The 27,113-nt window shown below is 40.7% G+C and overlaps 1 protein-coding gene across 2 annotated transcripts in view; it reads right to left on the reverse strand.

Moving 5' to 3' along the window:
- Positions 1 to 27,113, reverse strand: part of LOC128689166 (uncharacterized) — a 175,548-nt gene that overhangs the window by 75,534 nt on the left and 72,901 nt on the right. For both annotated transcript variants that reach the window (XM_070087371.1, XM_070087373.1), the window contains exon 3: positions 11,719 to 12,078. In XM_070087371.1, coding sequence (XP_069943472.1) covers positions 11,719 to 12,078 — 360 coding nt within the window. The remainder of the gene's footprint in view (positions 1 to 11,718; positions 12,079 to 27,113) is intronic.

Below are 27,113 nucleotides of genomic sequence, written 5' to 3' on the forward strand. Positions count from 1 at the left end.
TGAATGCTCAGGGGTTGGCAAGAGGTGTGGGATTAAAAGATAAAGAATCAAACACAAAATGGGAGTTGTCACAGTTGCTCTTTGCTGATGACACTATGCTTTTGGGAGATTCTGAAGAGAAGTTACAGAGCTTGGTGGATGAGTTTGGTAGAGTATGTAAAAGAAGGAAATTAGAAGTGAATATAGGAAAGAGTAAGGTGATGAGGATAACCAAAAAATTAGGTAACAGAAGATTGGATATCAGATTGGAGGGCAAGAGTATGGAGGAGGTGAATGCATTCAGATATTTGGGATTTGGGAGTGGATGTGTCAGCAGATGGGTCTACGAAAGATGAGGTGAATCATAGAATTGACAAAGGAAAAAAGGTGAGTGGTGCACTGAGGAGTCTGTGAAGACAAAGAAATTTATCCATGAAAGCAAAAAGGGGAATGTATGAGAGTACAGTGGAACCTCAAAAATCGAACTGCTCCCAACTCAACCAATAATGTAAGTGTATTTTTGTACTCAACCAATAATGTAAGTGTATTTTTGTACTCATCCAATAATGTAAGTGTATTTTTGTACTCAACCAATAATGTAAGTGTATTTTTGTAAGTGCTTTTATAAGTGTATTTTTGAGGGTCAGAAGTGGACTAATCTAATTTACATTATTCCTGATGGGAATAAATTCGTTCGGTAGCGACATTTGAGGTTCCACTGTATAGTTATACCAACGCTCTTGTATGGGAGTGAAGCATGGGTGGTGAATATTGCAGCAAGGAGAAGGCTGGAGGCAGTGGAGATGTCATGTCTGACAGCAATGTGTGGTGTGAATACAATGCAAAGAATCCATAGTTTGGAGATTAGGAGAAGGTGCAGGATTACCAAAACTATTATCCAGAGGGCTGAGGAGGGGTTATTGAGATTGTTTGGACATGTATACCTTTAATATACCTTTGAAGAGCTTCAAGAGTTTGACTACTCTCGGAGCCCGGCCATGGGCCAGGATCATTTGGTGCTTGCCTGGTCAACCAGGCTGTTACTGCTGGAGGCCCACTGCCCCACATATCCATCACAGCCTGGTTGATCTTGCACCTGGTGAAGATACTTGTCCAGTTTCCTCTTGAAGGCTTCTAAACTTGAGGGGTGAGTGGGAAGTGGGGATAGTGGAAGACTAGGCTGGTGAGAGGAAGATTCGTGAGTGGAAGGGATAATACCAGGGCTTAACCCAGTTGCTAGGCAGACAGTGGTTTACGAAGTTGTGGACGCGGCAGGGAGTGCTGATTTAACTGGCAGGGGGTCGCCGTGTTTCTGATATCTCCTGGTAAGATGTTGAATAGTCTGGGACTCCAGATGCTAATATAGTGTTCCCTTATTGTACCCACTACACCCCTGCTCCTCATTGGGTTTATTTTACACTTCCTTCCATATTTCTCACTCCAGTATGTTGTTATGGCAGTGTGTAGATTTGTGACCAGGCCCTTGAGTACTTTCCATATATATATTATCATGTCTCTCTCTCTCCTTCGCTCCAATGAGTACATGTTCAAGACTTGAAGACGCTCCCAGTAATTTAGGTGTTTTATTGGCTCAATGTGAGCCGTAATGGGTCTCTGCATTTGTTCCAGCTCTGATATTTCTCCTGTTTTGAATGGGGCCATCAGCACTGAGCAATATTCTAAATGAGGGAGCACTAGCAATTTAAAGAGTGTCACCATCAGCATTATTTCCCTTGTTTTGAAAGTTCTCAATACCCACCCTGTCATCTTCCGGGCTGTCGTGATCTTTGTCTTTTTTTTTTTTCTCAACACGTTGGCCATCTCCCATTGAGGCAGGGTGACCCAAAAAGAAAGAAAATCCCCAAAAAGAAAATCCTTTCATCATTCAACACCTTCACCTCACTCATACATAATCACTGTTTTTGCAGAGGTGCCCAGAATACAACAGTTTAGAAGCATATACGTATAAAGATACACAACATAGCCCTCCAAACTGCCAATATCCCAAACCCCTCCTTCAAAGTGCAGGCATTGCACTTCCCATTTCCAGTGCTCAAATCCGGCTATATAAAAACAACCGGTTTTCCTGAATCCCTTCACTTCAGGTCCCAAATACCATTCATCTCCATTCACTATCTAACACGCTCACGCACACTTGTTGGAAGTCCAAGCCCCTCGCCCACAAAACCTCCTTTACCCCCTCCCTTCAACCTTGTCAAGGATGACCCCTACCCCGCCTTCCTTCTCCTACAGATTTATACGCTCTCCATGTCATTCTACTTTGATCCATTCTCTCTAAATGGCCAAACCACCTCAACAAACCCTCTTCAGCCCACTGACTAATACTTTTATTAACTCCACACTTCCTAATTTCCACACTCCAAATTCTCTGCATAATATTTACACCACACATTGCCCTTATACAGGACATCTCCACCGCCTCCAACCATCTTGCTGCAGCATTTACAACCCAAGCTTCACACCCATATAAGAGTGTTGGTACCACTATACTTTCATACATTCCCTTCTTTGCCTCCATAGATAATGTTTTTTTGTCTCCACATATACCTCAACGCACCACTCGCCTTTTTTCCCTTCGTCAATTCTATGGCTAACCTCATCCTTCATAAATCCATCTGCTGACACATCAACTCCCAAATATCTGAAAACATTCACCTCATCTGATACCTTCATCACCTTACTCTTTTCTATGTTCACTTTCAACTTTCTACCTTGACACACACTCCCAAATTCATCCACTAACCTTTGCAACTTTTCTTGAGAATCTCCCATAAGCACAGTATCATCAGCAAAAAGTAACTGTGTCACTTCCCATTTTGTATTTAATTCCCCATAATTTAATCCCACCCCTCTCCCGAACACCCTAGCATTTACTTCTTTTAAAACCCCATCTATACATATATTAAACAACCATCGTGACATTACACATCCCTGTCTAAGACCTACTTTTATCAGGAAGTAGTCTCCCTCTTCTACACACCCTAACTTGAGCCTCACTATCCTCATAAAAACTCTTTACAGCATTTAGTAACTTACCACCTATTCCATATATGTACTTGCAATATCTGCCACATTGCTCCCCTATCCACTCTATCATATGCCTTTTCTAAATCCATAAATGTAATGAAAACTTCCCTACCTTTAGCTAAATACTGTTCACATATATGCTTCAATGTAAACACTTGATCTACATATCCCCTACCCACTCTAAAACCTCCTTGCTTATCTGCAATCTTACATTCTGTCTTACCTCTAATTCTTTCAATAATAACCCTACCGTACACTTTTCCTGGTATACTCAGTAAACTTATTCCTCTATAATTTTTACAATCTCTTTTGTCCCCCTTCCCTTTATATAAAGGAATTATACATGCTCTCTGCCAATTCCTAGGTACCTTTCCCTATTTCATACATTTAATAAACAAAGATACCAACCACTCCAACACTATATCTCATCCTTCTTTTAACATTTCTCTCATGATCCCACCAGTTCCAGCTGGTTTAATAATAATAATAATAAGTTTATTTCTTTGTAAAGGTTACAATGTGTAATTACAATTTTGATTTGCTAAGTACAAAGATAGCCACTATCATGCTGAGGTATTTCTGGCAAACTAATCCCAATACATAGTAACTAATTAAAACTAGATAAGAGAATAGTACATAGTAATTATACTTAAAACTAAACATAGAATAGTGGTTAGTTGTTTTACAATCTTATTTGGACTTAATACCCCTTTTCATTCTATGTAATGCCTCACGCACCTCCCCCACACTCACATCCTGCTCTTCTTTACTCCTAAAAGATGGTATGCCTCCCAGGTCTTTAAAAGAAAGGTCAGTGACATAATTATTCCCAGGTCTTTTACGCGTTCCTTTCATTCTACATATTTGGTGACCATCTTGGATTATGTATATAGTGATCCTTTTGAGTTCTTCATTCCTTCCATACCTAAGCAGCTGGAACTTATCACCATTGAATGTCATGTTGTTCTCCACTGCCAACTGGAAAACCATGCTTATGTCTTCCTGTACTTTTCAGTGTCCTCTACCATAGTGACTTTCATGCTTATTTTAGTGTCATCTGCGAATGATGATACAAAAGTGTGCCGGGTGTTTTTATCTATGTCTGCTATGGGGATGAGAAACATCAGAAGTGCCAGGATAGTGCCTTGGGGCACTGAGCTTTTGACCTCGCTGATGCTGGATATTGCCCTGTTCACTACTACATTTTGTGTTGTGTGTGTTAGGAACCCGAAAATCCATCTGCCTACCTTCCCCGTAATGCCCATGGCCCTCATTTTGTGCGCTATCACTCCATGATCGCATTTGTCAAACACCTTTGCAAAATCTGTGTAAATCACATCTGCATTTTGGTCGTCTTCTAATGCCTCCATAATTCTGTCATAATGGTTCAGCAGCTGTGACAGGCATGATCATCCTGCTCTAAAACCATGCTGGTTCAGGTTATGCTGGTCCATGAAATTTGTAATCTGCCATCTCATTACTCTCTTCAAGATTTTTATGATGTGATTAGTTAGGGCTACTGGACTGTAATTTTTAACTAGTGCTCTACTACCTCCCTTAGGCAAAGGAGCTATGTCTGTGCTCTTTAAGGCCTCTGATATTTCACCTAGATCTAAACTCTTTCTCCAAAGAATTCTGAGGGCTTGTGCTAATGGTATGTAGAGAGGATGAAACGAAATAGAATGACTTCAAGAGTGTATAAATCTGTAGAGGAGGGAAGGCGGGGTAGGGGTCGGCCTGGGAAAGGTTGGAGCGAGGGGGTAAAGGAGATTTTGTGTGCGAGGAGCTTGGACTTCCAGCAAGAGTGCGTGAGCGTGTTAGATAGGAGCAAATGGAGACAAACGATCTTTAGGGCTTGACGTGCTGTTGGAGTGTAAGCAAGGTAACATTTATGAAGGGATTCAGGGAAACCGGCAGGCAGAACTTGATTCCTGGAGATGGGAAGTACAATGCCAGCACTCTGAAGGAGGGGTGTTAATGTTGCAGTTTTATAACTGTAGTGTAAGCACGCCTCTGGCAAGACAGTGATGGAATAAGTGATGATGGAAGTTTTCTTTTTCAGGCCATCCTGCCTTGGTGGGAAACGGCCAATGCGTTAGTACAAAAAAAATACGACCAAAAAAAAAGTTTTAGGACCAGTACGTACCGAGATATAAGACCACGAATTTGGCACTGGATGCTCACCTGACGGCAACATGGAGTCCTGCTTCTTGCAGAAGTGTTGTCAATATACCTTTTTTCCTCATTTTTATTTTAATTTATGCAATTTTTATGTTCTGATAATTACAATTTATAGTAGTTCTTGTGATTTCATTGCCAATCTTCATCCTTACAGTAACATTAGGTACTGAAGTAGCACTCAAATAGTCAAAAACACACCAACAGGTGTACATTTTTGCCTGCCTTGGTCATTTACTATTGTCTAAAAATATATATAAAGTATGTATAGGTCCCAGCAGTGTTTTACACACACCAGAGTATACATGAAACTCCCTGAAGCACAGTCTAAGACGAGTGTCACTCCACTGCTGACAGTGCCGTTGTGGAGTGACACTTGACAATTGTGCACTGCTCCAGGGAACCCTGGGTTTATTTGTTTCACTGTTACACATAAACATGTCTGTCTGTCTGTCTAGCTGCTTATGTCTTTCTGTCTGCCTGTGTGTCTGTCTTTCTGTCTGCCTGTGTGTGTCTGTCTTTATTCAATGGACAAGGCATCGCAAACATCATTTAAAGCCAGTCAGGGCTGGTTCGAAAAGTTTAAAAGGAGGATCGGCATTCACTCTCTCATCAAGCATGGTGAGGGAGCGAGCTCTGATGTGAAGGCAGCTGAGGATTTTCTCAAAACTTTCGCAGAAGTGATAGCAGCTGAAGAATACATCCCTAAGCAAGTCTTCAACTGTGACGAGACAGGGCTCTTCTGGAAGAAGATGCCAAGGAGGACTAACCTAACTGCAGAGGAGAAAAAGATGCCAGGCCACAAACCCATAAAGGACAGGTTAACCCTCGCACTGTGCGCAAATGCGAGTGGCGACTGCAAGATCAAGCCGCTGCTGGTATATCATTCGGAAAACCCCAGAGACTTTAAGTCGCATAAGATTCTAAAAGAAAAACTGGACGTTATGTGAAAGGCAAACCCAAAGGCATGGGTCACCAGGCAGTTCTTTGTGAAGTGGGTAAACCTGGTCTTTGGTCCTACCGTTAAGAAGTATCTCCAGGAAAATTACCTATCCCTGCAAGCCCTTCTCATCCTGGACAATGCACCTGCTCACCCACCAAACATTACAGATGACATAAACGAAGAGTTCAAGTTTATAAAGGTTCTCTACCTTCCACCCAACACCACCCCTATCCTGCAGCCCATGGACCAGCACGTGATTTCCAATTTTAAGAAGCTCTTCACCAAGCACCTGTTGTGCCCCTGCTTTGACATGACAGAGAACACAAACATGACCCTTCAAGAGTTCTGGAAGGACCACTATAACATCGTGATATGCCTCAAAATTATAAATATGGCCTGGCAGGGTGTTACAAGGAGGACCTTGTCCTCTGCATGGAAGAGCCAGTGGTGGAGGAGATTGTGTCCCTTGGAAAGGTCTTGGGCATGGAGGTGGATGAAGATGATGTGAACGATCTCATTGAGGAGCACTCCGAGGAGCTGACGACGGAGGAGTTAGGAGAACTACATAAGCAGCAGCATCAGGAGGCTTTGCAGGACATTCGTACCATGGAGGAGCAAGATATGGAGGAGTGTATCTCTACAAGTGAGATAAAGGAAATGTTGGGGATCTGGGAGGGATTATCAGGCTTTATTGAAAGGAAACATCCAGAGAAAGTTTCAAGTGGTCGTGCAGTGGACCTACTTAACGAAGCTTGCATAAGTCATTTCCGAAACATTCTGAAAGGGAGGAAGAAACAAACTTCCTTGGACAGTTTTTTCTTGCAATGCTCTGCAGATAAAAGTGTGACAAGCGTGGAGAAAAAGCCAAAAATCAGTGAATAGTGAAGTACGTATCATTAAATAAAATTTGTAGCAATTAAGTGTACATAGGATTAAGAGTATAGCAATTAAGTGGACATAGGATTAAGAGTGTATCACTCAGAGAAAGCTTCAAGTGGTCGTGCATAAAATACTTATTACAAAGAAGGCCACTAGTATGCTTAGGTATGCCTAGTGCACTGGACTTATTTAATGACAGCATATGCCAATGTGCCCAGCATCTCTTCTCCATCTCCAAGGTAAATGCTGTATTACTACATAATTTCTTTACGTATTATTATTACTATTGTCTCCTTATGAAACTATGTACATAGTGATCTAAAGGAGTTTGCCTTACAAACACTCCATTTTCTGTTATAATAAAAGCATGGAAAGGTATGTCAGGAGGAACAATGGCCACCATGGTGGCCCTATACACAACAACAACAACATTGGCCGCTGTGCCTCCGCCTCCACTAACACTACTCACATACGTAATATTTCATTCATTCTAGTGTATTTATCATGTTTCTATATTATTAATATTGTTTATTATGTTATATTAGAAGAATTGTGATAGATAAAAAAGCAGTACAGATGACATTAGCGAAATATTGAAGTATCTTGTTAGCCATGGTGACATGTCACCATGGTTATTCAATATATTTATAGTTGGGGTTGTAAGAGAAGTGAATGCGAGGGTCTTGGCAAGAGGTGTGGAGTTAAAAGATAAAGAATCAGACACAAAGTGGGAGTTGTCTCAGTTCCTCTTTGCTGATGACACTGTGCTTTTGGGAGATTCTGAAGAGAAGTTGCAGAGTTTGGAGGATGAATTTGGTAGGGTATGTAAAAAAAGAAAATTAAAAGTGAATAAAGGAAAGAGTAAGGTGATGAGGAAAACAAAACGATTAGGTGGTAAAAGATTGGGTATCAGACTGGAGGGAGAGAGTACGGAGGAAGTCAATGTATTCAGATATTTAGGAGTGAACGTGTCAGCAGATGAGTCTATGAAGGATAAGGTGAGTCATAGAACTGATGAGGGGAAAAGGGCGAGTGGTGCACTTCAGAGTCTGTGGAGACAAAGAACTTTGTCCGTGAAAGCAAAGAAAGGAGTCTATGAGAGTACAGTTGTACCAACACTTTTGTATGGGTGTGAAGCATGGGTGATGAATGTTGCAATAAGGAGGAGGCTGGAGGCAGTGGAGATGTCTTGTCTGAGGGCAATGTGTGGTGTGAATATAATGCAGAAAATTCATAGTCTGGAAATTAGGTGGTGTGGGATTACCAAAACTAGTATCCAGAGGGCTGAGGAAGGGTTGTTGAGGTGGTTCAGACATGTAGAGAGAATGGACCAAAACAGAATGACTTTGAGAGTGTATAAATCTGTAGTAGAGGAAAGGCAGGGTAGGGGTCAGCCAAGGAAGGGTTGGAGGGAGGGGGTAAAGGAGGTTTTGTGTGTGAGGGGCTTGGACTTCCAGCAAGCATGTGTGAGCATATTTGATAGGAGTGAATGGAGACAAACGGTTTTTAATACTTGACGTGCTGTCGGAGTGTGAGCAAAGTAACATTTATGAAGGGAATCAATGAAACGGCAGGCCGGACTTGATTCCTGGAGATGGGAAGTACAGTGTCTGCACTCTGAAGGAGGGGTGTTAATGTTGCAGTTTTATAACTGTAGTGTAAAGCACCCCTCTGGTAAGACAGTGGTGGAGTGAATGGTGATGAAAGTTTTTCTTTTTTGGGCCACCCTGCCTTGGTGGGAATCAGCCGATGTGTTAATAAAAATAATAAAATAATCTTATTAGCCTCCTGAGAGCCAGAAACAGATTAATTGCATTTCACTTAATTTAAATGAGGAAAATTGACTCTGCAAACTAGCAAATCCAATTGCGAGCATGGTCACGGAACTCATTAACCCTTTGACTGTTTCAGGCCCCTCTCTGAAACTGTCATTCTATGTCGCCAAATATTCAAAAAAAAAAAAAATTATTTTTTCTTATGAAAATGTTAAGATTATTTTTCTGAGTGTTTTAGTCCAAAAAAAAAATTTTTGCCATTGGTACTTACCGAGATATAGAGCCGTGAAGTTTGCAGAAAATGAGCCGCGTATGGCAACAGCGGCGACTGCCGCTCACCCGGTAAACTTTAGTTTACTTGTATTTGAAGGTTTGTTGTTTTTTTCACTATTTTATTTTTTCACATAACTTATGTGGCCTATGAGACCAAAGTAAGGTGCAATGTATATATATATACACTCGTTGTATACAACACAATAAGCACACAAACATAATTATCAATATATTGTTTACAAAACTTGTTTACACAAACAAACAAACAAACAAACAAACAATTCTTCTTCTTCTTCTTCTTCTTCTTCTTCTTCTTCTTCTTCTCCTTCTTCTTCTCCTTCTTCTTCTCCTTCTTCTTCTCCTTCTTCTTCTCCTTCTTCTTCTCCTTCTTCTTCTCCTTCTTCTTCTCCTTCTTCTTCTCCTTCTTCTTCTCCTTCTTCTTCTCCTTCTTCTTCTCCTTCTTCTTCTCCTTCTTCTTCTCCTTCTCCTTCTTCTTCTCCTTCTTCTCCTTCTTCTCCTTCTTCTCCTTCTTCTCCTTCTTCTCCTTCTTCTTCTCCTTCTTCTTCTCCTTCTTCTCCTTCTTCTCCTTCTTCTCCTTCTTCTCCTTCTTCTCCTTCTTCTCCTTCTTCTCCTTCTTCTCCTTCTTCTCCTTCTTCTCCTTCTCCTTCTTCTTCTTCTCCTTCTTCTTCTTCTCCTTCTTCTTCTTCTCCTTCTTCTTCTTCTCCTTCTTCTTCTTCTTCTTCTCCTTCTTCTTCTTCTTCTTCTCCTTCTTCTCCTCCTCCTTCTCCTCCTCCTTCTCCTCCTCCTTCTCCTCCTTCTTCTCCTCCTCCTTCTCCTCCTTCTTCTCCTCCTTCTTCTCCTCCTTCTTCTCCTCCTTCTCCTTCTTCTCCTCCTTCTCCTCCTTCTTCTTCTTCTCCTCCTCCTTCTCCTCCTTCTCCTCCTTCTCCTCCTCCTCCTCCTTCTCCTCCTTCTCTTCCTTCTCCTCCTTCTCCTCCTCCTTCTCCTCCTTCTCCTCCTCCTCCTTGTGTGCGAGTGTGTGGCTTATAATTGTTTTGAGTCAGAAGTCGGCAGCTGTCAAAGTGACATATTATCTCATTAGTCACTACCCCTACCCCTGTCAAAACAATGGGGTCGGATGCTGCTTCCCCTCCTCCATTGTATCTAATTATCTTTCTCCCTCATTCTATATCTTTCAATCTGTCTCTCTTTCTGTCTGCCTATCTCTGTCTCACAGGTACACATAAATACAAGTATACATAGTGTAAATTACCTAGGATAACCCAAGAAATCCAGACAAAGTGCTATACTCTGCTTGAAGATGTGAGTAAACGTGATGACACAGTCTTGTGGCTCTCTCTGAGACAGAGAGCTAGATGGACAGACAGGGAGCTTGACAGACAGACAAATAGACAGACAGAAATGTTTGTGTACCAGCAAAAACAAAGGGAGGCGATGGTCATGTAATATTACCCTCCTTTACGCTCATCAAAGTCAGCTCTTATCAGATGTTATCTCCCCTTATCTTGTCACTGTCATGGGGTGGACTTTTTTTTTTCTTGCTTCAAGGGAACAATATTATTACATCTTCTTCTTCCTCCTCCTCCTCCTCTTCTCCTCCTCCTCCTCCTCCTCTTCCTTCCCTCCTCCTCCTCCTCCTCCTCCTCTTCCTCCCCTCCTCCCCCTCCTCCTCCTCCATTGCTTTTGGTCTCAAACTCCTCCAAATCATGAAATTGATCTTCACTGACACTTCCATCTGTGTTAGAGCATCACTTGGGAAGAGAAGAGTCCCAGATTTGCTGGGGAATCACATATTTCTTACCACTAGACATGCTGAAAAATGACAACTGAAATGGCATTCCCACAATGCACCACTGGCTCCCCGATTTTTTTTATATGGTGCACACTGACCATGGAGACCCATTCTCTCACATGTGGGCCTAGCAGCTTTCTCCTGCTTGATTTGAAGCTGCTAGAATTTATGCGTATAAATACGTCAGAAACATTGGCTTGTAAGACGTATTTATACGTCGGAAACAGTCAAAGGGTTAAACTCACAAGTAGAGGTTCCACTGTATTATTATTAATATGGCATCAAGACTAGAGGGACACCCTTAGTGATTTTAATGTGTACCTGCATGTCAGCACGTTGTGTAAGTTTATTTAAGTACAGGTACACATAAGTATAATTATCAGAGTGCATATAAAATATGCAATAGCTTTAAAATACTTGAAACTTTGGAAAGTTTCCAGACATAATGGAAAGACGTGCTCACAGAGCATATAAACAAACTTTGTGGTGCACAATGACCGTATTAGAGAGTCAGGTGCGGGGAGCTGTATAGCGAGTTTTGTTCATAATTTGAAATGTCCATATTAGCGAAATGCTGTAAAGCAGGGCCCTACTGTACCTGTTGTCCCTGTTCATTTAGCAGTAAGTTGGTACCAGGGTGTTAGCTGACTGATGTGTCACATCCTGAAGGACAAAACTGAAGGACCCCAATGGAAATGAGACAAGGCAGTCCCTCATGATGTAATGACTTTCTTGGGTTATCCTGGTGACTAACCCTCTGGTGTGAAAAACTGAACAAATCTTATCTTCATGTGACAACATTCCAACAAAAAATTAGCATATAAAATACTTACTCTCTCCAGTGCTGCTATACTTGTTTCACTGTTTTCCTCTACAATGTCTTCTGTTTTATCATCATTTTCTTGTAAAGAATTAGATTTATTTTCTTTTACACAGTTAGTCTTATCAGTATTTATATTTTCACTTTTATTATTTTTCTTTTCCTGTTCAAAAAAATCAGATAAAGTTGACTGTGAAGTGTTTCGGATAATTTTACGTATTTCTGATCTGGTACTGGAAATTGGAAGTTTTGGGTGGACTTTTCCTTTTGAAGGTTCGCACTTATCTTCATTGCACTTTACTTCAACAATTTCTGGATCATCAGCTAGGTCATCAGTTTTGTGAACTGCACCATTTGCTTTATCATTCTTTTCCTGTAATTATACAATAAATTGTTAGATTATCATATTTAAAAAGTATGTATAATGCAGACTACAAGAACACTTTATTAACAAAGCATTACAAAGGATTTCCTTATATGAAAACCTTATTCTAAAATATGTTAATAATATTAAGTTATGGTGCTCATAAGTAAAAACAATTTTCCACACATACAACCAGCTACAATGATATTTGCCTTGTTCTCATACTCCTAAAGTCAAATCCATAAAAGAATTTCAGTTCTACTTTCAAGTAACACTAAAATATATGTAGAGATGTCTGGATCTCAAAATGATAAAATAAAAAGCATCAGCTTTCACCCTGTCCAAACTGTCCAAACGTAGATCTACGTTTTCACTACCATCACTCCAAATATTCTGGTATTTTATTTTTAATTAAAGAGGGCAATTTTCTGTGTGTAATAAAACAAAAAAAATTTAGGGGCAGTACTTGCTGAGATATAAGGCCCCAAAGTTGGCGCTGGATGCTCACCTGACAGCAACATGGAGTCTTGCTGCTTGCAGAAGTGTTGCCAATATACCTTTTTTTCTCATATTTATTTTAATTATGTAATTTTTATGTTCTGATAATTACAATTTACAGTAATTTTTGTGATTTCATAGCCAATCTTTGTTCTGACACTAATATTAAGTACTGAAATAGTACTGTAATAGTCACAAACACAATGACAGGTGAACATTTTCACCAGTTTTGGTCACATACTATATACAAAGTATTTACAGGTCCCAGCAATGTTTTAGACATGCTGGAGTATATATGAAACTCCTTGAAGCACAGTGTAATACGAGTGTCACTCCACTGCTGACAGTGCAGCAGTGAAGTGACAATTGATGATCAAGCACTGCTCCAAGGAACCATGGTTCTATTTGTTTTCACTGTTACACATAAACATGTCTGTCTGTGTGTATCTATCTGTCTGTCTGTATCTGTCTGTCTAGCTCTGTCTGCTTATTTGTCTTTCTGTCTGCCTGTGTGTGTTTGTCTTCCTCTCTCTCTCTCTCTCTGCTTGTCTCTGTCTCAGAGAGCCACTCACAAACCAACAGGTATTACACAAAATGTAGAGTCGTCACATCTGATTCCTGAACAAGTGAAAATGCGTATTACTTGCCAGTCATGCTTATTATGCCTTATATCTACAAGCTCAGTACAGTACTTTGTCTGCATTTTTTGAGTTATCCTAGGTAATTTACAATATGTATAATTGTATTTATGTGTACCTATGAGATAGAGACAGAGACAGAGACAGACAGAGAGACAGCCAAAGTCAATCAGCCAGCCAGCCAGACACTCACCCAACCAGCCAGCCAAACCCACCCAGCCACCTGCCCAACCAGCCAGCCAAGCCCACCCAGCCACCCACCTACTCAGCCACCCACCCAACCAGCCAGTTGGCCAGTCAGCCAGCCAGTCAGCCATCCAGCCAGTCAGCCTGCCAAACAAGTATTACACATGTTCCAGAATTGTTTCTCTTTACTTAGGGCATAGGTTATAGGACATTCTGGCAGGATGACACTACCAGTGGTATCAAAATTGAAAGGATGTGACACAAATGTTACACATGGTTATTATCAAGGTTTTTGATATTTTCTCAATCACTTGTGGCCACATCCATCTCAAAGCCACTAAACTCTGGGTCAACATCACTTTCCTCTTAAAAGGGAAGTGTTAATACAACACAGCATCAGTGAATCCCTGGTGTTTGCCATGCTGTTTGCTCTAGCTGGCCCTCAATTGAACTGGTGCTCCCACAAGGTACTAAGTGGTCCCAGATTTTAATACTGCACACACAGTGTTAAGACCCATTCTATAATGACCAGGCATCCCAGGCCAACAGTGCCAAATTTGGAGGCAGGAAAAATAAAATGTTGATCTACGTTTGGAGAGCTAGCAGTAACAACGTAGATCTACATTTGGACAATTTAAGGGTTAACTTAAAATCACTCGATGCATTAATACACAGAAACTTGCTAAGAAAATCCTTAGCTGCCTTACATCCAGATACAATTTTCTTTTGCTTGCTAATGTACATTCTAAAGGGCAACCTCTTTAAATGATTAAGGCACAACCTAGGTTATCTACTATTTTTTTTTAATTAACACATCAGCCGATTCCCACCAAGGCAGGGTGGTCCGAAAAAGAAAAACTTTCACCATCATTCACTCCATCACTGTCTTGCCAGAGGGGTGGCTTTACACTATAAAACTGCAACATTAACACCCCTCCTTCAGAGTGTAGACACTGTACTTCCCATCTCCAGGACTCAAGTCCAGCCTGCTGGTTTCCCTGAATCCCTTCATAAATGTTACTTTGCTCACACTCCAACAGCATGTCAAGTATTAAAAACCACTTGTCTCCATTCACTATCAAATACGCTCATGCAGGCTTGCTGGAAGTCCAAGCCCCTCGCACACAAAAACTCCTTTACCCCCTCCCTCCAACCCCTCCTTGGCCGACCTCTACCCTGTCTTTCCTCCACTACAGATTTATATACTCTCGAAGTCATTCTGTTTTGTTCCATTCTCTCTATATGTCCGAACCACCTCAACAACCCCTCCTCAGCCCTCTGGATAATAGTTTTGGTAATCCCACACCTTCTCCTAATTTCCAAACTACGAATTCTCTGCATTATATTCACACCACACATTGCCCTGAGACATGACATCTACACTGCCTCCAACCTTCTCCTCATTGCAACATTCATCACCCACACTTCACACTCATACAAGAGTGTTGGTACAACTATACTCTCATACATTCCCCTCTTTGCTTCCAAGGACAAAGTTCTTTGTCTCTACAGACTCCTCACCCTTTTCCCTTCATCAATACTAAGATTCACCTCATCCTTCATAGACTCATCTGCTGACACGTCCAATCCCAAATATCTGAATATGTTCACCTCCGCCATACTCTCTCCCTCCAATCTGATATCCAATCTTTCATCACTTAATCTTTTTGTTATCCTCATAACCTTACTCTTTCCTATATTCACTTTTAATTTTCTTCTTTTACATAGCCTACCAAATTCATCCACCAACCTCTGCAACTTCTCTTCAAAATCTTCCAAAAGCACAGTGTCATCAGCAAAGAGCAACTGTGACAACTCCCACTTTGTGTTTGATTCTTTATCTTTTAATTCCACACCTCTTGCCAAGACCCTAGCATTCACTTCTCTTACAACCCCATCTATAAATATATTGAACAACCACAGTGACATCACACATCCTTGTCTAAGTCCTGCTTTTACTGGGAAATAATCTTCCTCTCTCCTACACGCTCTAACCTGAGCCTCACTATCCTCATAAAAACTGTTCACTGCTTTCAGTAACCTACTTCCTATACCATACACCTGCAACATCTGCCACACTGCCCCCCTATCCACGCTGTCATATGCCTATTTCCAAATCCATATTATTATTTTATTTTATCAACACAGTGGCCGATTCCCACCAAGGCAGGGTGGCCTGAAAAAGAAAAACTTTCACCATCATTCACTCCATCACTGTCTTGCCAGAAGGGTGCTTTACACTATAGTTTTTAAACTGCAACATTAACACCCCTCCTTCAGAGTGCAAGCACTGTACTTCCCATCTCCAGGACTCAAGTCCGGCCTGCCGGTTTCCCTGAATCCCTTCATAAATGTTACTTTGCTCACACTCCAACAGCACGTCAAGTATTAAAAACCATTTGTCTCCATTCACTCCTATCAAACACGCTCACGCATGCCCGCTGGAAGTCCAAGCCCCTCGCACACAAAACCTCCTTTATCCCCTCCCTCCAACCTTTCCTAGGCCGACCCCTACCCCGCCTTCCTTCCACTACAGACTGATACACTCTTGAAGTCATTCTGTTTCGCTCCATTCTCTCTACATGTCCGAACCACCTCAACAACCCTTCCTCAGCCCTCTGGACAACAGTTTTGGCAATCCCGCACCTCCTCCTAACTTCCAAACTACGAATTCTCTGCATTATATTCACACCACACATTACCCTCAGACATGACATCTCCACTGCCTCCAGCCTTCTCCTCGCTGCAACATTCATCACCCAGGCTTCACACCCATACAGGAGCGTTGGTAAAACTATACTCTCATACATTCCCCTCTTTGCTTCCAAGGACAAAGTTCTTTGTCTCCACAGACTCCTAAGTGCACTGCTCACCCTTTTCCCCTCATTAATTCTATGATTCACCTCATCTTTCATAGACCCATCCACTGACACGTCCACTCCCAAATATCTGAATACATTCACCTCCTCCATACTCTCTCTCTTCAATCTGATATCCAATCTTTCAACACCTAATCTTTTTATCCTCATAACCTTACTCTTTCCTATATTCACTTTCAATTTTCTTCTTTTACATACCCTACCAAATTCATCCACCAACCTCTGCAACTTCTCTTCAGAATCACCCAAGAGCACAGTGTCATCAGCAAAGAGCAACTGTGACAACTCCCACTTTATGTGCGATTCTTTATCTTTTAACTCCACACCTCTTGCCAAGATCCCTCGCATTTACTTCTCTTACAACCCCAGCTATAAATATATTGAACAACCACGGTGACATCACACAACCTTATCTAAGACCTACTTTTACTGGGAAGTAATCTCCCTCTTTCCTACATATTCTAACTTGAGCCTCACTATCCATAAATGCCACAAAAACCTCTTTACCCTTATCTAAATACTGTTCACCTATATGTTTCACTGTAAACACTTGGTCTATACAGCCCCTACCTTTCCTAAAGCCTCCTTGTTCATCTGCTATCCTACTCTCCGTCTCACTCTTAATTCTTTTTATTTATTTATTTATTTATTTTCAACAAACAATCCATATCCCACCAAGGCAGGGTGGCCCCAAAAGAAAAACCAAAGTTTCTCTTTTTAAATTTAGTAATTTATACAGGAGAAGGGGGTACTAGGCCCTTGCTCCCGGCATTTTAGTCGCCTCTTACAACACGAATGGCTTACGGAGGAAGAATTCTGTTCCACTTCCCCATGGAGATAAGAGGAAATAAACAAGAACAAGAACTAATAAGAAAATAGAAGGAAACCCAGAGGGGTGTGTATATATATATATATATATATATATATATATATATGCTTGTACATATATGTGCAGTGTGACCTAAGTTTAAGTAGAAGTAGCAAGACGTACCTGAAATCTTGCATGTATAAGAAACAGAAAAAAAGACACCAGCAATCCTACCATCACGTAAAACAATTACAGGTTTCCATTTTACACTCACTTGGCAGGATGGTAGCACCTCCCTGGGCGGTTGCTGTCTACCAACCTACTACCTAGGATTTATTTATTTATTTATGTCTTTGCAAATAGTACATTGAGATTATGTATTTACAATAATGGGTTGCAATGCAAAGAGAGCCTCTATTATGCCTAGGCATTATGGGCCGAATTAACATTATTGGCTTACTGACTACTTAACACTAAGAATTATATCATAGTTGTACAGTACATTATTAATTATAAGTTAATCTAATTTGTATAAGACAAAAGATATATATTTAAATATTCAAAGATGCTTTTTGTGAAAACAATGATTCAATTATATTCCTATTGACAATGGATAAAAGGTTCAAATGTAATTGTTGAAATTATGATATGGGAATACATATTGAGTATGTGAATACTGAGTATTTAGCATTTAGTGAAAGGTGATTAAGAGGCTTTTGAGAAGAGTCTTAAATTGATTTTCAGACCGGGTTACTTTAGCATCTTCTGATAATGAATTCCATATTTTGGGGCCCTTTATGTGCATAGAGTTTTTATACTGTGATATGGACACGAGGTACATCAAAAAGAGATCTGTCTTGTGTTATGGTCATGTGTCCTGTTAAGGTTGGTGAGGAGAAGTTTGAGTGGAGGGTTTATATTTGCGTGTATTGTTCTGTGTATGTAGTAGGCACATGAATAAGTATGGATGTTTTTAACCCTTTGACTGTTCTGGTTGTATATATACGTCTTACGAGCCACTGTTTTTGACGTATATATACTCATAAATTCTAGCGGCTTCAAATCAAGCAGGAGAAAGCTGGTAGGCCCACATGTGAGAGAATGGGTCTGTGTGGTCAGTGTGTACCATATAAAAAAATCCTGCAGCACGCAGTGCATAATGAGGAAAAAAAAACTCTGACCGTTTTTTAAATGAAAATGCTGACTTTGTGGTCTGTTTTCGTATAATATTTATGGTTGTATTCTCGTTTTCTTGGTCTCATTTGATAGAATGGAAAACATATTATAGAAATAGAGGTGATTTTGATTGGTTTTACTATGAAAAGAACCATGAAATGGAGCTCAAAGTAGGGGAAATGTTTGATTTTTGCCAATGTTCAAAGTAAACAAATGATGTCATTTTCCAATAAATGTCCAAGTAGCCATTCTAACATGCAGTCATGAATGGGTTAACAATATTTATACAATTATTACAATATTGCAGTAGTCTGCATAACAGTAAATCTTCTATTTTTTGCTTGAATAAAAATTCAAAATAGAAAGCAAGAGTAATATCAGAGGCTCCTGGAGATGAGACTGATGAACAAAGAAAATGTTATTTTAGGGCCAGGAATGTCTGCATTGTTCATTCTGGACCTTATTTTGAAATTGTCATATTTTTTAATTTTCGTGAAATTGGCCAAATTGCAAATTTCTGACCACATTATTAGGAAGTTGTAATCGGTAAATGGGCAGTTTCTTGTACTCAATCGATAGACAAAATGGAGTTCTAAAGAAATAGCTATGAGTTTGGGCGACTGGAACAATGGAATTAGCCGAAAATAGGGCTCAAAGTGGGCGAAATCGCCGATTTGTAAACAGCACCGAGGTCGCTAACTTCGCGAGAGCATAATTCCATCAGTTTTCCATCAAATTTCGTTTTTTTGGTGTCATTACAATCGGGAAAAGATTCTCTATCATTTCATAATAAAAAATAATTTTTTTTTTTTAAATTTTGCGACACCAGGAGACACCTCAGGATTGGGGGTTGAGACAGTCAAAGGGTTAATGTTGTTGATCCCCATGCACAAATTCCATATTTGAGATAAGGGTATATGAGTGAATGGTACAGTGCCAGGAGAGTTGATTGTGGAACGTAGTTCCGTATCTTTGATAGTATGCCTTCAGTCTTAGAGATTTTCTTGGTGATTTGTTTTAGTATATGTGTCTGGAACTTAAAGCTACCGTCAAGGTGGATACCTAGGAATCTTCCCTCTGCAAGTCTTGTGACTGATGATCCGTTTAGCGTTATGTTAAGTGGAACATTTGCAGCTTTGTTTCCAAACTGAATGAAATAGGTTTTATCAGTATTCAGGGTAAGTTTATTAGTCATCATCCAGGCAGATATTTTCAGCAATTTGGCATTGACAGCGATGGCGAGTATGACTGGGCTTGGGTGGGAGAAATGTATGTAGTGTCATCTGCAAATAATAGGGGTTTGAGTAGCTGTGATGCATTCGGTAGATCAGGGATATCTTGCTACTCCTACTTACACTTTGGTCACACTTCACAGACACGCACATGCATATATATATATACATACATCTAGGTTTTTTCTCCTTTTTCTAAATAGCTCTTGTTCTTTTTTATTTCTTCTATTGTCCATGGGGAAGTGGAAAAGAATCTTTCCTCCGTAAGCCATGCGTGTCGTATGAGGCGACTAAAATGCCGGGAGCAATGGGCTAGTAACCCCTTCTCCTGTATACAATTACTAAAAAAGAGAAGAAGAAAAACTTTATAAAACTGGGTTGCTTAAATGTGCGTGGATGTAGTGCGGATGACAAGAAACAGATGATTGCTGATGTTATGAATGAAAAGAAGTTGGATGTCCTGGCCCTAAGCGAAACAAAGCTGAAGGGGGTAGGAGAGTTTCAGTGGGGGGAAATAAATGGGATAAAATCTGGAGTATCTGAGAGAGTTAGAGCAAAGGAAGGGGTAGCAGTAATGTTAAATGATCAGTTATGGAAGGAGAAAAGAGAATATGAATGTGTAAATTCAAGAATTATGTGGATTAAAGTAAAGGTTGGATGCGAGAAGTGGGTCATAATAAGCGTGTATGCACCTGGAGAAGAGAGGAATGCAGAGGAGAGAGAGAGATTTTGGGAGATGTTAAGTGAATGTATAGGAGCCTTTGAACCAAGTGAGAGAGTAATTGTGGTAGGGGACTTGAATGCTAAAGTAGGAGAAACTTTTAGAGAGGGTGTGGTAGGTAAGTTTGGGGTGCCAGGTGTAAATGATAATGGGAGCCCTTTGATTGAACTTTGTATAGAAAGGGGTTTAGTTATAGGTAATACATATTTTAAGAAAAAGAGGATAAATAAGTATACACGATATGATGTAGGGCGAAATGACAGTAGTTTGTTGGATTATGTATTGGTAGATAAAAGACTGTTGAGTAGACTTCAGGATGTACATGTTTATAGAGGGGCCACAGATATATCAGATCACTTTCTAGTTGTAGCTACACTGAGAGTAAAGGGTAGATGGGATACAAGGAGAATAGAAGCATCAGGGAAGAGAGAGGTGAAGGTTTATAAACTAAAAGAGGAGGCAGTTAGGGTAAGATATAAACAGCTATTGGAGGATAGATGGGCTAATGAGAGCATAGGCAATGGGGTCGAAGAGGTATGGGGTAGGTTTAAAAATGTAGTGTTAGAGTGTTCAGCAGAAGTTTGTGGTTACAGGAAAGTGGGTGCAGGAGGGAAGAGGAGCGATTGGTGGAATGATGATGTAAAGAGAGTAGTAAGGGAGAAAAAGTTAGCATATGAGAAGTTTTTACAAAGTAGAAGTGATGCAAGGAGGGAAGAGTATATGGAGAAAAAGAGAGAAGTTAAGAGAGTGGTGAAGCAATGTAAAAAGAGAGCAAATGAGAGAGTGGGTGAGATGTTATCAACAAATTTTGTTGAAAATAAGAAAAAGTTTAGGAGTGAGATTAACAAGTTAAGAAAGCCTAGAGAACAAATGGATTTGTCAGTTAAAAATAGGAGAGGAGAGTTAGAGGTATTGGGAAGATGGAAGGAATATTTTGAGGAATTGTTAAATGTTGATGAAGATAGGGAAGCTGTGATTTCGTGTATAGGGCAAGGAGGAATAACATCTTGTAGGAGTGAGGAAGAGCCAGTTGTGAGTGTGGGGGAAGTTCGTGAGGCAGTAGGTAAAATGAAAGGGGGTAAGGCAGCCGGGATTGATGGGATAAAGATAGAAATGTTAAAAGCAGGTGGGGATATAGTTTTGGAGTGGTTGGTGCAATTATTTAATAAATGTATGGAAGAGGGTAAGGTACCTAGGGATTGGCAGAGAGCATGCATAGTTCCTTTGTATAAAGGCAAAGGGGATAAAAGAGAGTGCAAAAATTATAGGGGGATAAGTCTGTTGAGTGTACCTGGTAAAGTGTATGGTAGAGTTATAATTGAAAGAATTAAGAATAAGACGGAGAATAGGATAGCAGATGAACAAGGAGGCTTTAGGAAAGGTAGGGGGTGTGTGGACCAGGTGTTTACAGTGAAACATATAAGTGAACAGTATTTAGATAAGGCTAAAGAGGTCTTTGTGGCATTTATGGATTTGGAAAAGGCGTATGACAGGGTGGATAGGGGGGCAATGTGGCAGATGTTGCAAGTGTATGGTGTAGGAGGTAGGTTACTGAAAGCAGTGAAGAGTTTTTACGAGGATAGTGAGGCTCAAGTTAGAGTATGTAGGAAAGAGGGAAATTTTTTCCCAGTAAAAGTAGGCCTTAGACAAGGATGTGTGATGTCACCGTGGTTGTTTAATATATTTATAGATGGGGTTGTAAGAGAAGTAAATGCGAGGGTCTTGGCAAGAGGCGTGGAGTTAAAAGATAAAGAATCACACACAAAGTGGGAGTTGTCACAGCTGCTCTTTGCTGATGACACTGTGCTCTTGGGAGATTCTGAAGAGAAGTTGCAGAGATTGGTGGATGAATTTGGTAGGGTGTGCAAAAGAAGAAAATTAAAGGTGAATACAGGAAAGAGTAAGGTTATGAGGATAACAAAAAGATTAGGTGATGAAAGATTGAATATCAGATTGGAGGGAGAGAGTATGGAGGAGGTGAACGTATTCAGATATTTGGGAGTGGACGTGTCCGCGGATGGGTCTATGAAAGATGAGGTGAATCATAGAATTGATGAGGGAAAAAGAGTGAGTGGTGCACTTAGGAGTCTGTGGAGACAAAGAACTTTGTCCTTGGAGGCAAAGAGGGGAATGTATGAGAGTATAGTTTTACCAACGCTCTTATATGGGTGTGAAGCGTGGGTGATGAATGTTGCAGCGAGGAGAAGGCTGGAGGCAGTGGAGATGTCATGTCTGAGGGCAATGTGTGGTGTGAATATAATGCAGAGAATTCGTAGTTTGGAAGTTAGGAGGAGGTGCGGGATTACCAAAACTGTTGTCCAGAGGGCTGAGGAAGGGTTGTTGAGGTGGTTCGGACATGTAGAGAGAATGGAGCGAAACAGAATGACTTCAAGAGTGTATCAGTCTGTAGTGGAAGGAAGGCGGGGTAGGGGTCGGCCTAGGAAGGGTTGGAGGGAGGGGGTAAAGGAGGTTTTGTGTGCGAGGGGCTTGGACTTCCAGCAGGCATGCGTGAGCGTGTTTGATAGGAGTGAATGGAGACAAATGGTTTTTAATACTTGACGTGCTGTTGGAGTGTGAGCAAAGTAACATTTATGAAGGGATTCAGGGAAACCGGCAGGCCGGACTTGAGTCCTGGAGATGGGAAGTACAGTGCCTGCACTCTGAAGGAGGGGTGTTAATGTTGCAGTTTAAAAACTGTAGTGTAAAGCACCCTTCTGGCAAGACAGTGATGGAGTGAATGATGGTGAAAGTTTTTCTTTTTCGGGCCACCCTGCCTTGGTGGGAATCGGCCGGTGTGATAATAATAAAATAATAAGAGAAAGAGGAGTGGTCCAAGGACACTTCCCTGTGGGACTCCTACTGTGATTGGTTGAGGTGAAGAGTTTGCACCATTTGCATACACATATTGAATTCTGCTACTAAGGTATGACTTTAGGTAGTTGAGGGAGTGGCCTCTGATACCATAGTGTGTTAATTTAGAGTACAGCAGTTCGTGGTCAACTGTATCAAAAGCTTTACGTAAATCAATGAAAATGAAAATGCCCAGAGGGACTTCTTTCTTTTCAAGTGCGGGATATATTAGTTCTAGCATCACCTGTGCTATTATTATTCCTGAATCCAAATTGACAAAGGTTTAATATGTTGTGTGAGACGAGGCAGGAATAAATCTGTCTATGTTTTTCAATAATAACTCTACCATACACTTTACCAGGTATACTCAACAGACTTATTCCCCTATAATTTTTGCACTCTCTTTTATCCCCTTTGCCTTTATACAGAGGAACTATGCATGTTCTCTGCCAATCCCTAGGTACCTTACCCTTTCCCATACATTTATTAAATAACAGCACCAACCACTCCAAAACTATATCCCCACCTGCTTTAAACATTTCTATCTTTATCCCATCAATCCCAGCTGCCTTACCCCCTTTCATTCTACCCACTGCCTCACAAACTTCCCCCACACTCACAACTGGCTCTTCCTCACTCCTACAAGATGTTATTCCTCCTTGCCCTATACATGAAATCACAGCTTCCATATCTTCATCAACATTTAACAATTCCTCAAAATATTCCCTCCATCTTCTTGATACCTCTAACTCTCCATTCAATAACTCTCCTCCCCTATTTTTAACTGTCAAATCCATTTGTTCCCTAGGCTTCCTCAACTTATTAATCTCACTCCAGAATTTTTTCTTACTTTATTTTTTTCTTATTTTATTGTTGACAACATCTCACCCACTCTCTCATTTGCTCTCTTATCTACTATATGAAAGGCAATTCTTCTATGCACATTATTTTAGATTAGATTAGTGAGGAAGTGGAAAAAATCTTTCCCCAGTAAGCTATGCATGTCTTAAAAGGTGACTTTTAAAGAAGTAAAGAGTTTTTATGAGGATAGTGAGGCTAAGGTTGGGGTGTGTAGGAGAGAGAAAAAAGATTTTCCAGTAAAAATAAGCCTGACAGGTATGCTTGATGTCACCCTGGTTGTTTATTAACATGTTTATTGTTATGGGGATATAGGACCCAACATGTATTTATAAGTAACAGTTACTATAATAATACCTAATTATATTGAATTGATGGGGACTTTGCTCTCTCAGTCATAAGGCACAAGTGTTCCCAATAAAGTGAATAGAATTATTATTTTTTATTATTTATTATCACACTGCCCGATTCCCACCAAGGCAGGGTGGCCCGAAAAAGAAAAACTTTCACCATCATTCACTCCATCACTGTCTTGCCAGAAGGGTGCTTTATGCTACAGTTTTTAAACTGCAACATTAACACCCCTCCTTCAGAGTGCAGGCACTGTACTTCCCATCTCCAGGACTCAAGTCCGGCCTGCCGGTTTCCCTGAACCCCTTCATAAATGTTACTTTGCTCACACTCCAACAGCACGTCAAGTATTAAAAACCATTTGTCTCCATTCACTCCTATCAAACACGCTCATGCATACCTGCTGGAAGTCCAAGCCCCTCGCACACAAAACCTCCTTTACCCCCTCTCTCCAACCTTTCCTAGGCCGACCCCTACCCCGCCTTCCTTCCACTACAGACTGATACACTCTTGAAGTCATTCTGTTTCGCTCCATTCTCTCTACATGTCCGAACCACCTCAACAACCCTTCCTCAGCCCTCTGGACAACAGTTTTGGTAATCCCGCACCTCCTCCTAACTTCCAAACTACGAATTCTCTGCATTATATTCACACCACACATTGCCCTCAGACATGACATCTCCACTGCCTCCAGCCTTCTCCTCGCTGCAACATTCATCACCCATGCTTCACACCCATATAAGAGCGTTGGCAAAACTATACTCTCATACATTCCCCTCTTTGCCTCCAAGGACAAAGTTCTTTGTCTCCACAGACTCCTAAGTGCACCACTCACTCTTTTTCCCTCATCAATTCTATGATTCACCTCATCTTTCATAGACCCATCCGCTGACACGTCCACTCCCAAATATCTGAATACATTCACCTCCTCCATACTCTCTCCCTCCAATCTGATATTCAATCTTTCATCACTTAATCTTTTTGTTATCCTCATAACCTTACTCTTTCCTGTATTCACCTTTAATTTTCTTCTTTTGCACACCCTACCAAATTCATCCACCAATCTCTGCAACTTCTCTTCAGAATCTCCCAAGAGCACAGTGTCATCAGCAAAGAGCAGCTGTGACAACTCCCACTTTGTGTGTGATTCTTTATCTTTTAACTCCACGCCTCTTGTCAAGACCCTCGCATTTACTTCTCTTACAACCCCATCTATAAATATATTAAACAACCACGGTGACATCACACATCCTTGTCTAAGGCCTACTTTTACTGGGAAATAATTTCCCTCTTTCCTACATACTCTAACTTGAGCCTCACTATCCTCGTAAAAACTCTTCACTGCTTTCAGTAACCTACCTCCTACACCATACACTTGCAACATCTGCCACATTGCCCCCCTATCCACCCTGTCATACGCCTTTTCCAAATCCATAAATGCCACAAAGACCTCTTTAGCCTTATCTAAATACTGTTCACTTATATGTTTCACTGTAAACACCTGGTCCACACACCCCCTACCTTTCCTAAAGCCTCCTTGTTCATCTGCTATCCTATTCTCCGTCTTACTCTTAATTCTTTCAATAATAACTCTACCATACACTTTACCAGGTATACTCAGCAGACTTATCCCCCTATAATTTTTGCACTCTCTTTTATCCCCTTTGCCTTTATACAAAGGAACTATGCATGCTCTCTGCCAATCCCTAGGTACCTTACCCTCTTCCATACATTTATTAACTAATTGCACCAACCACTCCAAAACTATATCCCCACCTGCTTTTAACATTTCTATCTTTATCCCATCAATCCCGGCTGCCTTACCCCCTTTCATTTTACCTACTGCCTCACGAACTTCCCCCACACTCACAACTGGCTCTTCCTCACTCCTACAAGATGTTATTCCTCCTTGCCCTATACACGAAATCACAGCTTCCCTATCTTCATCAACATTTAACAATTCCTCAAAATATTCCCTCCATCTTCCCAATACCTCTAACTCTCCATTTAATAACTCTCCTCTCCTATTTTTAACTGACAAATCCATTTGTTCTCTAGGCTTTCTTAACTTGTTAATCTCACTCCAAAACTTTTTCTTATTTTCAACAAAATTTGTTGATAACATCTCACCCACTCTCTCATTTGCTCTCTTTTTACATTGCTTCACCACTCTCTTAACCTCTCTCTTTTTCTCCATATACTCTTCCCTCCTTGCATCACTTCTACTTTGTAAAAACTTCTCATATGCTAACTTTTTCTCCCTTACTACACTCTTTACATCATCATTCCACCAATCGCTCCTCTTCCCTCCCGCACCCACTTTCCTGTAACCACAAACTTCTGCTGAACACTCTAACACTACATTTTTAAACCTACCCCATACCTCTTCGACCCCATTGCCTATCCTCTCATTAGCCCATCTATCCTCCAATAGCTGTTTATATCTTACCCTAACTGCCTCCTCTTTTAGTTTATAAACCTTCACCTCTCTCTTCCCTGATGCTTCTATTCTCCTTGTATCCCATCTACCTTTTACTCTCAGTGTAGCTACAACTAGAAAGTGATCTGATATATCTGTGGCCCCTCTATAAACATGTACATCCTGAAGTCTACTCAACAGTCTTTTATCTACCAATACATAATCCAACAAACTACTGTCATTTCGCCCTACATCATATCTTGTATACTTATTTATCCTCTTTTTCTTAAAATATGTATCACCTATAACTAAACCCCTTTCTATACAAAGTTCAATCAAAGGGCTCCCATTATCATTTACACCTGGCACCCCAAACTTACCTACCACACCCTCTCTAAAAGTTTCTCCTACTTTAGCATTCAGGTCCC

This window comes from Cherax quadricarinatus, chromosome 21, assembly GCF_038502225.1.
Source record: "Cherax quadricarinatus isolate ZL_2023a chromosome 21, ASM3850222v1, whole genome shotgun sequence".
NCBI lineage: Eukaryota > Metazoa > Arthropoda > Malacostraca > Decapoda > Parastacidae > Cherax > Cherax quadricarinatus.